Source organism: Asparagus officinalis, unplaced genomic scaffold (assembly GCF_001876935.1).
Source record: "Asparagus officinalis unplaced genomic scaffold, Aspof.V1 AsparagusV1_Un347, whole genome shotgun sequence".
In the NCBI taxonomy this organism is placed as follows: domain Eukaryota; kingdom Viridiplantae; phylum Streptophyta; class Magnoliopsida; order Asparagales; family Asparagaceae; genus Asparagus; species Asparagus officinalis.
In genome coordinates, this window is record NW_017972612.1 from 20,127 (window position 1) to 37,331 (window position 17,205).

Below are 17,205 nucleotides of genomic sequence, written 5' to 3' on the forward strand. Positions count from 1 at the left end.
CCCTTTTGGCATGAATTGAAGGGCTAGAGCTTTGAAGTTCGGTTTGGAACATGTGCTGATGATTTTGATAAGATTCCTGTGTTGGATCATGCTCAGACCTTTATATTCTGATTCAAAAGAGTTTGGCGCTCCATCAACTTCCAAGTTCAAGATTTTCACTGCTGCAACCAATCCATCGTCAAGACATCCTCTGTAAACTGAGCCAAAGCTTCCCTTTCCTTTAGATTGGTCTGGTTGAAATTGTCAGTTGCATGAACAAGCTCATCATATGCAACCAGTCTACGATCATCCAAACCTTGAAAGTCAGTGTGAACTATGTTTTCTTTCACAGTCCTCCTACGACAGAGTACCAGCACAAGACACAAGCTAGCAAGGACAATCACGAAAGCAACAACTGCAAGGATATATTTGAGAATATGTAGTTTTCTCCTTGATGTTGAAATTTCAACATTTGTGTCACAAAGTGGGAAGTCAAGTTGAGGAGCACCACAAAGTGCTATATTCCCCTCCGAAGATGGAATGTTGTGGTTTGTGAAAACTCGGCCTTCAGGAATTTCTCCTTCTAATTTGTTGAATGAAGGGTCTAGATTACTGAGAAGAGGAAGGTTTCCTACCGACTTGGATATGGAACCCAATAAAAAATTGTTAGACAGATTGAGATATTTGACATTTACCAGGGAACCGAGAGATTGTGATATTTCACCTTGGAACGAGTTGCTAGAAAGATCAAGGTGTGTAATCATAACAAGCTGACCAAGAGCATTGGATAAGTTACCTGACAACTTATTCACGGATAGACCCAAAACATCAAGAGCCTTTAAGTTCTGAACTCGCGGAGGAAGTTGTCCATAAAGGACACTATTCGAAAGGTTCAGTTCAATAATATTTCTTAGGTTCCACAAGCTCATGGGAACGGTTGATGATAATTGGTTGGAAGAAAGTGACAAGCGTTGCATCTGCTGATGTTACTCATAGAATCCAGTATAGGTCCAATGAGTTTGTTCTTTTGAAGATACAGTGTGCCTAAGTCTTCTCTCAATGAACTAAGATTTGATGGTATTAGTCCACTGATTTCGTTACTATCTAGGTGCAAAACCTGAAGCTTCCCCAGCTTCGCAATATCATGTGGTATTGTCCCGAGTAGTTTGTTAACACTAAGATCAATGAAAAGAAGGCTACTCAAATTGCCTAAACTTGTAGGACTTTCTCCATTTATGTTGCTTTGACCTGCAGAAAAATAATAAAGATCGACAAAAAGATTTCCTATAGAATTTGGAAGTGCGCCATCAAACTGATTTTGTTCAACATCAAGAAACTCTAGATCCCTACAATTGGAATGTGATGTGATGAAGTCGACTCCTCCAGTGAATTGGTTGTCACTCATGAATAATCTTGTAAGTAATGGAAGGGACTTCCCAATTGTAATGGGAAATTGGGAATGTGTCCCATTAAATTGCTAGAAGTAACTTGGAGAAAAGTAAGCGTGGAAGCATTCAGAAGGGAGTTTGGTAAAGTACCAGTTAACCTATTAGGACAAAGATTTAGATATTCAATATTTGGTAGATACCCAAGCTCACTGGGAATTACTCCTTCGATATTGTTGAAGTTTATCTCAATTAATATCGCATTTGTAAGGTTTCCAAAAGATGATGGTATTTCTCCAGTTAGACTGTTATTCCCAACAGACAATAGTCTAAGCTCCGATAGGGTGCCAAGCTTGTCAGGTATGGCTCCAGTTAACTGATTGGATGCCAAGAAAATATTTTCAAGGCGCTTGCATTGAGCAAAGCTTGAAGGGATCTCACCCATTAACTGATTAAACGAGAGATCGATCTGTTCGAGGTTGACTAGATTTCCCAATTCCTGAGGAATTCCCCCCTACGAACCTGTTGTAGTCTAGAGCAAGAACGGTTAGCTTTGTGAGATTCCCCAGAAGTTTTGGGATGGTCCCAGTCAGCTGATTTTTTCCAAGAAATAACACACTGAGATTTGACAAGCGGCCAAACTCAGCAGGTATTGTCTCTGTAAACTCATTATACGACAAGGAAAATGTTTCAAGGCTCCTGGATTCAGCAAACGCAGATGGAATCTCACCTGTCTACTGATTATCTGAGAGAGAGAAATTCAAGATGAGAAAGCATGATAAAGCTTTTGCTTGATGGCAGAGTGCCAGTGAGATTGTTATAAATGAGAGATAACAAGACCAATGAAGACATGTTGAAGATTTGATGGCAGAGTGCCAGTGAGATTGTTATAAATGAGAGATAACAAGACCAATGAAGACATGTTGAAGATACTGATAGGAATAGGACCAGATAGAAAGATAAATGAGAGATAACAAGACCAATGAAGACATGTTGAAGATACTGATAGGAATAGGACCAGATAGAAAGATATGTTTGAGAATGAGCCTCTTCAGACGTGGTTACTGAGCAAGGGATCGAGGTATGGAGCCTCTAAGGCTGTAGTTTGCAAGGTTGAGCTCTGAGAGGAAAGAGAGGTTGCCAAGGTGAGAAGAGACAGCACCTGAAGGCGAAAATCTCAGAGTTTGACGGAAGTGACTCGTTGATGACGATGGCTGCAAGAAACTCCGGACCAGGTGCAGAAGGAGGTGTTGGTGGTCCAGTTAGTGGCTAACATGCCATACGGATCATCGATTTGAGCTTTGAAGGACAACAGAGATTCGACATCAGTGAAGCTGGGGAATGTCCTTGATGTTGCATTATGAGATAAAGAGATGGTGAAAATTTGAAGGATCTTCACGTACAGAAGGAATAAGGGAAGCAACTCCGTGAATAAAATTATCGTCAAAAGAGAAATATAAGGTTTGTACAGGGAGTTTCTATGTGCTTTGTGAACCAAAGCTGGCGGTATGCAGTTAATTTATAACGTTGCACACGTAGTTGACAGAAGATGAGAATATGACATTGAAATTATTTGTAGACAAGTAAACCTTCCTAAGTGCCTCGAGATGGACCTTTTCTTTAATCATTCCATATTAAATTTTGGACATTCGACTGTATGTATACTCATTTTAAATGTTTGATCCAATAATGTTTTTGGGTACTGAAATATACTCTAACTGAAAAATTTTATATCCTTGATGACCCTATACTTGCAGACGACAAGACACCTATTATATTATCCAGGTAAAAGATTCCCATTGAAACCAATCCCTCCCAGAAAACAAAGATTTCAACATAATATTCAAGGACAACGCATTGGAAATGAAAATGGCATTAGACTGCGTTTGGGAACTTGGATTTGGGATTTAAAATCCAGGGTATTTCAAATCCAAATTTCTTGTTTGGGCTCTAAGTTGGGCTGAGATTTGAAATCAAGTTATTTTGAAGAGGAGAATTTAGAAGCCCAAATACGCGTATTTCAAATTCCACCTTGCCCCTGGTATTTTCCAAATCCCGATCGGACTCCTCCTCTCTCTCATTTCTCAGTCCTCGAGATGGTCAATTTGAGATGGTCAATTTGAGAACACAAGTAAGATAGAATGTTTGAAAGATATTACTTTGGTTTCTAAACTTTTTCTTCTATTTCTTTTGTGTGCAACTTGTTACGGTGTACCAAATCTAGGTTGCAGTCTAGCTGATCATAATTCTTGGAATCCCTTATCAAACTGTGATTTAGGAACTATTGGATCTAGCACTGTCAAACAAAAAGTTCTGTGCAGTATGTTTGTTCAATTATTTGAAGGTCTTGTATGTTTTGTTATTACTTAAGATACGAAGGTGCTAATAAATAATTGATATTTGGATTCAAAGTATGAAAATTTAATGATATGTGCGGTCTGTTTTTAATAATTCTATAAGATTTTGGCTTATTGGTTATCTTCTCATTTTCCCAACATTTTTCTTGTTTCATTTCTCTTAGTTTCTGTTCACTCTTCGTTTTTAGTGAAACAGAATTTTGGATTGATTGTAATTTGAAGCTCTAGGGAGGTTATGACATATGCCAAATGACTGCGAGACTAAGTAGAGGTGGAAGCATGACTTGTTTTTATATTCAATGTTCTTCCTCTGATAAAAACCAAAGCTGGAGGAGAAGCATTCTTGTTGATGGTTACAAATACACACTACTAAAACCAATTACTTTACTGCCTGAAAAAATAAAAGAAAAATCTTCTCATCCACAGCCAGACATGCCAACCACGACCAAGTGTTTTACAAGCACTGATATTTGCAATATTTCGGTTAAAGAAGGTTATTGTATAAATGAGGAAGATGAGGAACATTGATAAATGCTTATTAACTCTCCTCATGTTCCTGTGTCCCTATTTGTTTTTCTTTAGTGCTATGGCACTACACAAACACAAAGAGGAACACAAGGATAGTTAGTAAGCGTTTAAAGAGAAGTTCACAAGTTCAAGACACATCACCTTGTACTAGAAGAACTTACTGTATGTTCTGATTTCAAGGTGTCACAAATCAAATTAGTTATGCTTTTATGTAAACATTTATATGGACATCTTTGTAGCACTGATAACCTTTTTATGTGACTGTCCTTTTTGACATTCTTGCTCAAGTTTTCTGAAATTCATTATCTATGCTCAATCTGTTCATTACTCTCATTCCAGGATTACTTCTCAAAGTGGGGAGAGAGTGGTACAGTGGACCTAAAATATGAACCCTTAAGTTCACGCGACAAAACTAGTGTTAACGAACAGACACCCGCATGCATCACATGGGATCTATGTTTGTGTAAAGTATAAATCATTAAATGTAGGTGCTTTGTTGCATGATTGGGTCGAAGATTTCATAAATTTCTAGTGTACATTTGTCAACACCACAATTACAGATAGCTCATTGGAAAGATAAACTGTTTGCAATTTAAAGGAAATGATGATAGATTATTAGCTATAATTCTGTTTAGTATTTCCTTTTTTGAGTTCAGTATCATATTTTAGCAAGCAAACAGATTACTATTATGGACCGTCATAGCATATTTGTGTCTTGATCAGTGGCGAATATAAATATCCCTGTTTCCAGTTTATTCTTAATCAGAGAAATCAATATCCAAATCAAGATCCTAGGCCACCAATTTGGTGTTGATGTAGACGATTGATGTCAACTTTGTTAATTCTTCCATAGACCTTTGAACCTGGTTGCCAAAACCCCTTTGATAAGCAATGGTGGTGATAATGATATGTTGGGAATATAGTATTGAAAATATAGGCTTACCCCCAGCAGTAAACAACATCATTCATTTCCACAAAACACAATAAATCTTCACTAATTTATGCTTTTGAGTAAGATGAAAACATAAATAATATCCATGCACCGCGTAGATCATTTTTATTTAATTGACTTACACCTTTCTGCCACATGATGTTCTAACAGGTGCATATATTTAATTTCTCAGGTTGGTTTTGTCACCTTCTTCCTAAGTTCTGTCCTTGATATTCTAACATCAACAATTGTCATGGTCTCCTTGTTGTGAAAACTAGTGCCTCCATCAGAATACAGAAAGTATGCAATCATGTACTTGTTTTCTTTTTCTTTTTTTAAAGGTTGATGGTCTTCATGATTCAACTTTAAAGTTTGATTTTTTGTGTCATGGACTAATTGATGCTAAATTGTGTAATGTAGGACTCAATAAATTCTTCGAGATATGAAGTTAGACACATTGGAGAGAAAGGAGGAGAAGACTTGAAGGATAAATAGAGGATTCTAGATATGGTGTCTTTTAATAGTTTATGTTGTGGTAATTTGACTTGTTGTAGCAAATCATGATTATCAGCTATCTATAGCATGTTGTATTTTAAATGAAGGCTTATTGTGTAGCCTAGAGTTTCTTATGAGGATCTTTTGTGAAACTCTTTTGTGTCTTCAGCCTTTTTATCATGACTAGTTATTGGAGTAATATTTTTGTTCTTTGGAGATCGAAGGTCGATCTAATATTGGATGAAACCATGAAAAAATGTCATAATAATGAATATTTTGACATCATTATTATTTTTGTATTCTCTTTTATTGGTTCATGAAAGATAAGATGTTTGCATGTGTATTTATAATTGCTTCGGAAGAGATCACATTTTGATTTTGAATCACTTCAAATCCAAATTCATGAATAATAAAATACATCCAAACATTAGATTTTAAATCTTTGATTTCAAATCCTAGCATTTAGTAATGACATCCAAACAAATGATTTTATCAAATCATGGATTTCAAATCCTAGATTTGAAATCCCTTGATTTTAAATCAAGCTTCCAAATCCAAATCTTAGTTCCCAAACGCAGCCTTAGTTCATTTTTCCAGTTTTCCATTAAGATAAATGTTAATCGAAACTTTAAAGAAACTGCATCTGTAAAGGGAAGCACATTAAAGCTGAAAATAGTGAATAAAGCTCCAGAAAAATCAATAAACTTGCCATGGAAATGCACGAATTTAACAAGTGATTGGAAAATTAGTGACGTGCAAGTGATGTACAAGCAATTTACCAAGCAAACTCTCTCTTAATCATTTCGTCGAACGGCTCTCAGGCGAGAATAAACATCTTCTATCAGCAGAAACATCGAAAGTCGTCGCCTTTGAGGGCAGACTGAATCCCTTTAATCATTCCAGAGATAGACATTGGAGGGGCATTGAGAGAGACTAGGGTTTTAGAGGGGTTTAAGCTCAGGGTTTCGGGGACATGGTTGAAGAGTTACGCGAAAACGACCAAAATTTTACGACGATATCTGAAAAGGATTTATTACGGTATTAGAACCTCGTATCTTTAATAATTCCATATTAGTCCCTCAGAACTTTGAAATTGTTAATACCTCCATCAAGTCCTAAGTGGTCTTGCAAATTGGTCCGTCAAATTAACTTACATCGGATTTGAGGGGAACATTCCCTCAAATTTGACGTTTTGAGAGGACATCCTAGTTATACTACTCAGTTTGCTGTTTAAGTAAATATTAAGTATTGTCACGATATCTTTTTAACAAGTAAGCAACTGATTAAGGGGTTGCCTCTTATTTTTGGATTTGGTTCATCTCCAATTATGTGGTAATTAGAGAGTATTCAATTATTTGAATTCTTACCAAGATTATGCGACGTACGAATTTCAATATTGTTATGGTAGTTCTCGTAATGATGATTTTTAAGACAATAGTGATTTTCAAGTCAATGGTGGTAAACTGGTAATCCTATGTGATATTATCTAGTCCCTTGAAACCGGAGTAGAGGGTAATGATCGGGATAATTGAACACTCTCCAATTACCACCTAATTAGAGAGGATCCGTGGACCGTGTTCCTTGTGGATTACAATTTAGTCACTTTTTATAGCCAAATATAGGAACATTGACTTGTTCAACCTTAAAAGTTGAGTTTGGAAAGCTAATCACCATATTATCAAGTCAAATTACGGATACATTAGTCCATTATTATTTTATTTACAATGAAGCTACGAATTATGGCGTCTCTTTGCTTCTCCTCACAAGCAAGCGAGTGCTTTCACACTAAAGAAGCCCAAACTTCTCTTTCCCAGGGATTCAGGTATCAGTTGATGTTGAATCGAAAACCTGTGACTTCAGCAACGTAATTTTTTTTTAAACAAAATTCAGTTGCATCTAGGCCTGCTCTTTGCCAAGGGAAATGCATGTGAAATAAACCTTAAATGCTATAAATGTGAGTTTATTTCATGCCAATGTCTTAATAGAGAAATATATGATTTACACACTTTGCCAAAAACTGAAAAAGAAGAAAAAAAAAAGAAAAACATTTACACAATACTAAGGGCAATTTAGTAGCTAGGCAGTGTTTTATTATCTTTCCTTGAGATGTGAGGCCGTGAGGTACATTAGACATGATTCAATATCAAACTAGAAATACCCCAAAAATTTGCATCATAATAATAGAAATTACTTTTTTGCAAATGCTTAAGCATGTTAACTATTTGAATGACAAAATTAAAGTGTAACACACCACAGTAAAACTTTTAATTTGCAATGTCAAGAGATTGCGAGGTCTTTAGGAAGAACTAAAGTATGCCAAGCACTAGTCAGTATATAATCTTCAGATACTCTCTGATACAAGTCATTCAAGGTATAGGTTACTGAAGACAAAAAAAAAAAAAAAGAGAGATACAACAACCCCTTTTATTACCAAGAAATTAAAATGGCTAAATTACAATAGAAAAGAAATAATTAAACAGCCTCATTATATAAGAAATCATTAAACAGAACATGCAAATGGCAAAAGTTTAAAGGAAACCAAATGGTAACTACGACAATTACTGGTTGGAGATGAATATATTTCTCCTATTTCTTACAAACTTTATAAGCATCCTGAACAGTATTACGATGTACAAGAAATAGCTCACAGAGACCCTCCAACATGTCACTATATGCAAGTATTCACTAAAGGGCCATGAAGTAAACCTTGGATAATCACAACAGGCAACAGGCATCAGGCAAGTATTCATTAGTGCTCCAGAGATACATATCTTATATACACATTTGAGGAGGGGAGTTGTGACATGTATTCCCGTTTTATCTTCTGCAGTTTGGGAACCACAGTTGTCATCGGAATTCTTTCCATAGGCGATGAAGCTGAACAATTCAAACCCAACTCAATAATAGATGACAGACATTTGCTTATGGCAGATACTTCTGATCGTTGCTCAGCATTAAGATCGTCTTTTAAAAGACTTTGATCCACAACATCCAACAATGAAGCCGGGTATGCTTCATGTATCCACTCTCTCAAACTTGATTCTCCATTGAACAGTGGGTCAGTCGGCTTTTTTCCAGTGATTATTTCCAACAAAAGGATTCCCAAGCTATAGACATCACCCATTTTGGAGACTGTTCCCATAGAGCCATATGCTGTTACAAACATTATTTTCATTTAATCAGCTAGACCAAGCAATCATATGTGAGAAAAAAAAAAGAAAAAAATACAGTTAGAAGTTATCATTTAGTCCTTTTGGTACCTGGAGCAATATAGCCTATGGTGCCTGCCATGCTGGCCGATACTATAGACCTATCACCAAGCAGCAATTTCGCGATGCCAAAGTCACCAAGATGTGCCGTCATTTCTTCATCCAACAAGATATTGCTTGGCTTCAGGTCACAATGGAGCACGGGATGCGGATGGTGATGATGATGTTGTGCGCCGCGAAAGCCCAAATCGACAATACAATAGCACACACAAGAACAATAGTAGACCACAAATGAACACAAGCCAACCAATAACAGCAAGAACACAAGATATACGTGGTTTGGCAATGTGCCTATGTCCACGGGGCAAGGAGTGGGGAGTTTCACTAATAGAAATCAAGGGGAATACAAGTTAGGGTTACAAATCTTACCCAAAACCCTCAAACAAGATCACTTGACCTCTCCAATAGACTCCAACAAAAAGAAGCCTTAGAAAATCCCCTTCAGCAGCTCAAAACCTCCAAAGCTTAACCCTAAAATCGAGTTTGGGGTTTATATACAACTCACAAGAAAACCGAATCTGGAAACTAACCCAGACCCAAAACCCGATAGGCGGTCGACCGCGGTGACAATGTCGGTCGACCGCAAATTGTCCAGAGACCAAGGAAAGCCCTGGGCTCGATCGCGGTCGACCGCACATAGTGCTGCGGTCGACCGCCAAAAGTCCAGAGCCGAACTATGTTTCTGGCTCTGGTGTGGTCGACCGCAGCACCATGTGCGGTCGACCGCCAAATCTCCAGAAGCCTTCTCAGATTCTCTTCTTCGAATTTTTCGCCAACTCTACAAATCTTCACCTCGGCAAACGTTTTTGTCAAAACTGAGTCGACACCAAAACACCCCCAATCAACTTCAACAGGCTGCATCTGCAAGACTGCCTACGTATCCTCTTACCCAAGAAATCAAGTCGAACGTAGTTCATCCAAATTGCTGCCAACGGTCTCAACAATAAAGAATATTCAATAAGTTAAAACAATGACCAAACTTCACACCTGGTACAACTTTGGTCAACATATCAGCAGGGTTGTCCTTAGTGTGGACCTTCACCAACGTGACATCACCATCATCCAATACGTCACGTACAAAGTGAAATCTGACATCAATGTGCTTCGTGCGTGCATGGTAGACTTGGTTCTTCGCCAAATAGATAGCTGACATACTATCACAATGTACCTGAATGGTTTCCTGTGCAATCCCCAAATCATCCAACAAGCCATGTAGCCACAAAGCCTCCTTCACTGCTTCAGTCACCGCCATATATTCCGCCTCCGTAGTAGAAAACGGGTTTGGTGCGGTCGATCGCAGCACCATGTGCGGTCGACCGCCAAATCTCCAGAAGCCTTCTCAGATTCTCTTCTTCGAATTTTTCGCCAACTCTACAAATCTTCACCTCGGCAAACGTTTTTGTCAAAACTGAGTCGACACCAAAACACCCCCAATCAACTTCAACAGGCTGCATCTGCAAGACTGCCTACGTATCCTCTTACCCAAGAAATCAAGTCGAACGTAGTTCATCCAAATTGCTGCCAACGGTCTCAACAATAAAGAATATTCAATAAGTTAAAACAATGACCAAACTTCACACCTGGTACAACTTTGGTCAACATATCAGCAGGGTTGTCCTTAGTGTGGACCTTCACCAACGTGACATCACCATCATCCAATACGTCACGTACAAAGTGAAATCTGACATCAATGTGCTTCGTGCGTGCATGGTAGACTTGGTTCCTCGCCAAATAGATAGCTGACATACTATCACAATGTACCTGAATGGTCTCCTGTGCAATCCCCAAATCATCCAACAAATAACCTGTAGTGGACCGACGCTTGTCAAGATCTCCGGCATAGTCTGAATCCACATAGCCAATACAATCATGCCCTGTCTCATCATTCTTCGCAAATATCAACCCAACATCCACGGTACCCTTAATATATCATAGAATCCACTTCACGATCTCCCAACGCTCCTTCCCGGGTTTATGCATGTACCTAGATACCATGCTCACTGCCTGTGACAAATCTGGCCTCGTACACACCATAGCATACATCAAGCTACCCACTGCACTGGCATACGGAACTTTGGACATATAGTCCCTATCCTCCACTGAAACTGGTGACATCAAGGCTGAAAGCTTAAAGTGGGGAGCTAATGGAGTACTCACCACCTTGGTATCACCCTCAAAACTAAATTTCTTCAGCATCTTCTGCAAGTAACTCCTCTGTGTAAGCTTCAATCTCCCCTTCACTCTGCCTCTCTCAATCTCCATACCCAGTATCTTCTTAGCCTCTCCCAGGTTCTTCATCTCAAATTCAGATGACAGCTCCTTTTTCAATTTCCCAATAGCTGAAGTGTTCCTGGAAGCTATGAGCATATCATCAACATACAATAACAAATAAATATGCTCACCATCCTGTAGCTTGCGCATATAAACACACGGGTCATAAGGGCTCCTCGTGTACCCTCGGCCAATCATAAAGCTATCAAATCTCTTGTACCACTGTCGCGGTGATTGCTTCAGTCCATAAAGAGATTTCTTCAATTTGCACACCAAATCTTCTCTTCCTGAAGTCTCCATGTAGAAAGGTCGTCTTCACGTCCATTTGGACCAAATCTAAGTCCAGCTGTGCCACCAATACTAATAGTATCCGAATCGACGAATGCTTCACAACAGGTGAAAACACCTCGTTATAATCAACGCCCTCAAGCTGTGCATATCCTTTGGCAACCAATCTGACCTTAAACCAAATGTCCCTAATAGAAGATCCCTCCTTCTTAGTATACACCCACTTGCAACCAATAGCTTTATTACCCTTAGGTAGTTGTGCAAGTTCCCAAGTGTCGTTCTTCTGAAGAGATTGCATCTCCTCCTCCATAGCATTCCTCCACCTAATGGAATCAGGACTAGACTTTGCCTCTCTGAATGTGGCAGGAATCAAATCATCAACGACCTCCACAGATAAAGCATATGCCACCATGACATCATCGTATCTAGCTGGCCGACGAACGACCTCCACAGATAAAGCATATGCCACCATGACATCATCGTATCTAGCTGGCCGACGAATCTCTCTCTTCGGTCTATCTACTGCAATGGACCCTTGAGCATGTCCCTGCTCCTGAGTCTCACCATCCACTGTATCCTCCAAATGCCAGACTGTCATCTCAACTCCTTCCAGTGCCACCTCTGTAGGAGTCTCAATGGATACAGTGCTGACTGGAGTGGGTGGAGTCGCATCATCCTCCACCTGTTGTGATATCCCTCTTGTCTGATCTTCCTCCACCTGCTGAGGAACTCGAGGCTTCATCATGTACGCCTCATCAAATGTGACATCTCTGCTAACGAACATCTTCTTGTCTTGTGGATCCCATAATTTGAAGTCTTTGACACCTTCTCTAAATCTCACAAAGATAGCCTTTCTCGCTCTCGGATTCAACTTCCCATCACTAACATGAAAATAAGCTGGACACCCAAATATCCGAAGAGTATCATAATCACTAGCCACATAACCAGACCAATGCTCCATAGGAGTCTTCCCCTCTATCGCAGTGCACGGCAACCTGTTAACGAGATGGCTCGCATAAACTAACGTCTCGGCCCAAAAGGATCTAGCCAATCCACTCTGCGTCATCATACATCGTACCTTCTCCAGCAAGGTACGGTTCAGCCTCTCTGCCACCCCCATTCTGTTACGGTGTCTCTCTAACTGTGAAATGTCTTTTAATGCCGTGATCCCGACAAAACTGCAAAAATGGATCACTCTTATACTCTCCTCCGTTGTCTGAACGAAGAGTCTTCACCTTTCTACCTGTCTGCAGCTCCACTTTTTTCTTCCACTCCACAAATATATTCAGGACCTCATGTTTATGCTTCATGATATATACCCAATTCCTCCTGGAATAATTATCAATGAAAGTGATAAAATAATTTACCCCACCAAGCGATGTGTGCTTGGAAGGACCCTAAACATCCGTGTGAATATAATCTAATATACCTTGGGTTTTGTGAATAGCGCTGTCGAACTTCACTTTAGTCTTCTTCCCAAGTATGCAATGCTCACACAGCTCCATCTTGCAGGTCTTTGCACCTTTCAATAGCTCCTGTTTTGCCAATGACTGTAGGGACTTATCACCTGTGTGTCCAAGCCTCATGTGCCATAGTGTGGTAGTATCCTCCTCTGTGGTGATAGAAGCAGCCAGACCCCCTGTAACTGTCTTGCCCTTCAAGTAGTATAGGTTGTTTTCCCTGACACCTCGCATCACCACCATGGACCTCTTTATGACCTTCAAACTAGCATATTCTAAGATCACTCTATAGCCGGATGCCTCCAAAGTCCTAAGAGAAATAAGGTTCTTCGTCAATTGCGGCACGAACCTCACTTCTTTCAATTCCCTAGTCACCTCGTCATGTATTCTGGTTCTGACTGAGCCAATCCTACTAATAGGACAAACGTGATCGTTCCCCATGAGCACAACGTCCCCTCTCTTCAACTCCTTAAAGTTGGTAAACCAATCCCTCTTAGGGCAAATGTGAAATATAGCTCCCGAATCAAGCATCCACTCCGTAGAGTCGGCATAACAAACTGACGGCAGTGCGGGATAAGAATAACCGGAAGAATCCGAATCTGAAGTGTCGCCAACAACCAACATTCACCTCTGAAGCTTGTACAGCTTTCCCCTTTTGTTTCTCGGCTCTATCCTTCAACTTTGGGCATTCATTCTTCCAATGTCCCTTTTCTTTGCAAAAGACACATTGATTTCTACCAACACTTTTATGGCCACCCCTATTCTTTGATTTTGAGCAGTTGAACCTTTGACGGTTTGGACTACGGCCACGAACTACTAATGCATTACCCGATGCCTTCTCGGAGGGCTCACAATTATTCTTCCTCAGCTCATAATTCACCAATGCCGAGGTCACCACCCGATGCCTTCTCGGAGGGCTCACAATTATTCTTCCTCAGCTCATAATTCACCAATGCCGAGGTCACCTCCTTGTAGCTAACTGTAGTTCGCCCATTGAGGTCACCTCCTTGTAGCTAACTGTAGTTCGCCCATTTATCATAGTGAGAACAAAAGTACTAAACTCATAATCCGGCAACGAACACAATAATAACATCGCCTTGTCTTCATCCTCCATCATGATATCTACATTGGCCATATCCGAAATTAGCTTTGTGAAGTTGTTAACATGCTCCCGAATGAAAACTCCCCTCTTCATCTTGAATTGGAAGAACCTTTTCTTCAAGTGAAGCCGATTCTCAATGCTCTTCGTCAAATATTTTTCATTGAGCGTTTCCCACAATCTCTTTGCCGACGTCTCGTTCATCACATCATAAATGAGATTCGGCGTTAGGCATGACCGAATAACCCCACAAGCCCTACTGTGCATTTTCTTCCAACCTATATCATCAATCTCCTCGGGTTTCTCTTAAAACTCAAGAGTCTCCTCCAAATTTTGTGCATCTAAGGCGTCCATTACTTGACACCTCCATAAACCAAAGTTAATCTTGCCGTCGAACTTTGGAACATCAATTTTAGTGTTGTTGATGCTCAAATTTTGGATCGCCTTTGTCAAAACCGACCCCGATGTACTAGTAGCACTTGAACTAACCCTGCTTGTTTCAATCATATTGTAGATCTACTCTTCAAACAAGAATCCAACAGTGAATCCTTTGAACAAAAAACTCCCAAATCCAACCCGGAGCTCTGATACCACTTGTTGTGCGCCGCGGAAGCCCAAATCGATAATACAATAGCACACACAAGAACAATAGTAGACCACAAATGAACACAAGCCAACCAATAACAGCAAGAACACAAGATATACGTGGTTCAGCAATGTGCCTACGTCCACGGGGCAAGGAGGGGGGAGTTTCACTAATAGAAATCAAGGGGAATACAAGTTAGGGTTACAAATCTTACCCAAAACTCTCAAACAAGATCACTTGATCTCTCCAATAGACTCCAACAAAAAGAAGCCCTAGAAAATCCCCTTCAGCAGCTCAAAACCTCCAAAGCTTAACCCTAAAATCGAGTTTGGGGTTTATATACAACTCACAAGAAAACCGGGTCTGGAAACTAACCCAGACCCAAAACCCGATAGGCGGTCGACCGCAGTGACAATGAAGTCCAGAGCCGAACTATGTTTCTGGCTCTGGTGCGGTCGACCGCAGCACCATGTGCGGTCGACCGCCAAATCTCCAGAAGCCTTCTCAGATTCTCTTCTTCGAATTTTTCGCTAACTCTACAAATTAATTTGTCCTTCTAATTTGTTGAAGGAAAGGTCTAGGCTGCCAAGCTGAGGAATATTTGCTATAGACTTGGATATGGAACCCGATAGAAAATTGTGAGACAGATTGAGATATTTGACATTAACCAGGGAACCAAGAGATGGTGGAATTTCACCTTGAAATGAGTTCCGAGAAAAATCAAGATGTGCAAGCATCACAAGATGACCAAGCACAGTAGGAATATTTCCAGAAAACTTATTCACTGATAGATCCAAAACATCGAGGGCCTTCAAGTTTCTCACTTGGGGAGGAAGTTCTCCATGGAAGGAATTTCGTGAAAGTCTGAGCTCGATTAAATTTCCTGAGTTCCACAAGTTCATGGGAATGGTTGATGACAATCGGTTGGAAGAAAGCGACAAGTGTTGTAGCCGGCTGATGTTGCCTATAGAATCTGGTATAGGCCCAATGAGTTTGTTCTCTTCGAGGAGCAGTGATCCTAGGCTCCTCATTGAATTAAGCTTTGATGGTACCGGTCCACCGATTTTATTACTACCTAGAGACATAGACTGAAGCTTCTCTAGCTTTGCAATATCAAGTGGTATTTTCCCGACTAGCTCGTTTACACTAAGATCGAGAAAAACAAGGCTACTTAAGTTGCCTAGAGTTCTAGGAATTTCTCCTTCTATGTTGTTTTGAGCTGCACCAAAAAGATAAAGATTGAGAGAAAGATTTCCGATGGAATGTGGAAGAACACCATCAAATTCATTACGTGTAATGTCCAGAAATACTAGATCCCTCCAGTTAGAAAGCGATGTGATGAAGTCGAGTCCTCCAGTGAAGTGGTTGGCATTAATGAGCAATCTGGTAAGTGAGGGCAACGACTCACCGATTCTAACAGGAATTGATCCCGTTAAATTGTTAAAAGTAAGTTGGAGAAAGGTAAGTGTGGAAGCATTCAGAAGAGAGTCGGGCATGGCACCAGTTAGCCTATTAGGACCGAGATTTAGATATTCAAGATTTGGTAGGTACCCAAGCTCCTTGGGAATTACTCCTTCGAACAAGTTCTCGCCAAGATCAAGAGCGGTGAGCTTTGTGAGATTGCCCAAGGAGTTTGGAATTGTTCCAGTCAATTGATTTGTTCCAAGATATAGCAGTGTGAGATTTGTCAAGTGGCCCAGTTCAGAAGGTATAGTTCCTGTAAACTCATTAGATGACAAGGAAAAACCTTGGAGAGCTCTGCATTCAGCAAAGGCAGATGGAATCTCACCTGTCAGTTGATTAAATGAGAGAGAGATAAGTTCAAGCCGAGGGAGTGCGAAAAAGCTGTTGTTTGATGGAAGAGGGCCAATGAGATTATTATAACTAAGAGATAACGTGATCAGCGAAGACATATTGAAGATACTGGCAGGAACAGGACCAGAGAGAATGTTGTATATGAGGTTGAGTGTCTTTAGACGTGGTAACTGACCAAGGACTTGAGGGATGGGGCCTGTAAGACTGCAGTTACCAAGAAAGAGCACTGAGAGGAAAGAGAGGTTCCCAAGGTGAGAAGAGATAGTACCATCAAGAGGAAGATGTAGAAGTCTTATGGCAGTGACTCGTTCATGCCGATGACTGCATGAGATTCCGACCCAGTTGCAGAAGGAGGTGTTGGTGGTCCAGTTGGCGGCTAACACGCCATATGGATCGCCAAGCTGAGCTTTGAAAGATAACAAGGATTCGACATCTGTGAAGTTGGTGTGTATCCGTCCTGATGTGGCCTGGTGAGATAAAGAGACGGTGAAAAATAATAGCACTCATACAGAAGGAAGGGTGGCAGCTCCATGGAGAAAATTATTATGAACAGAGGAATGTAGAGATAGGAAAGGGAATTTCTACGTGTTCTGTAAACTGAAGCCTGGAGTTTCATGGTTAATTTATAATGATGCAAGCGTAGTTGCGAGAAGTTTGTAATGACGTTGAATTTAATATTAGACAAGTAAACCTTTCTAATAGACCTTTTCTTCAATTCTTCCAGACAAACATTTGGAATTGA

The 17,205-nt window shown here is 40.1% G+C and overlaps 3 protein-coding genes across 3 annotated transcripts in view; all 3 read right to left on the reverse strand.

The window, feature by feature from the left end:
* Nucleotides 1-1,249: 1,249 nt before the first annotated feature.
* On the reverse strand, nt 1,250-2,098 carry LOC109827659 (receptor-like protein 12). Its single transcript, XM_020394669.1, has one exon. The coding sequence runs from the start codon at nt 1,807-1,809 to the stop codon at nt 1,381-1,383; it is 429 nt and encodes a 142-aa protein (XP_020250258.1). The 5' UTR covers nt 1,810-2,098; the 3' UTR covers nt 1,250-1,380.
* Nucleotides 2,099-8,424: 6,326 nt separating this feature from the next.
* Nucleotides 8,425-9,543, reverse strand: LOC109827660 (receptor kinase-like protein Xa21). Its single transcript, XM_020394670.1, has 2 exons — nt 8,936-9,543; nt 8,425-8,828 (listed from the first exon to the last, which is right to left on the reverse strand). The coding sequence occupies exons 1-2, from the start codon at nt 9,036-9,038 to the stop codon at nt 8,425-8,427; spliced, it is 507 nt and encodes a 168-aa protein (XP_020250259.1). The 5' UTR covers nt 9,039-9,543.
* A 5,614-nt stretch (nt 9,544-15,157) lies between these two features.
* LOC109827661 (LRR receptor-like serine/threonine-protein kinase EFR) overlaps nt 15,158-17,205 on the reverse strand; it is a 2,677-nt gene continuing 629 nt past the window's right edge. Inside the window, exon 2 of the mRNA XM_020394671.1 lies at nt 15,158-16,930. Within this exon, the coding sequence (XP_020250260.1) occupies nt 15,185-16,930 (1,746 nt within the window). The 3' untranslated portion in view covers nt 15,158-15,184. The remainder of the gene's footprint in view (nt 16,931-17,205) is intronic.

Coding starts and splice junctions, on each gene's coding strand:
- LOC109827659 (XM_020394669.1), bottom strand. CDS start 1,809: ATGGGTGAGATCCCTTCAAGCTTTGCTCAATGCAAGCGCCTTGAAAAT.
- LOC109827660 (XM_020394670.1), bottom strand. CDS start 9,038: ATGACGGCACATCTTGGTGACTTTGGCATCGCGAAATTGCTGCTTGGT. Junction 8,829..8,935: donor CATAGGCTATATTGCTCCAG/GTACCAAAAGGA, acceptor TGTTTGTAACAG/CATATGGCTCTATGGGAACA.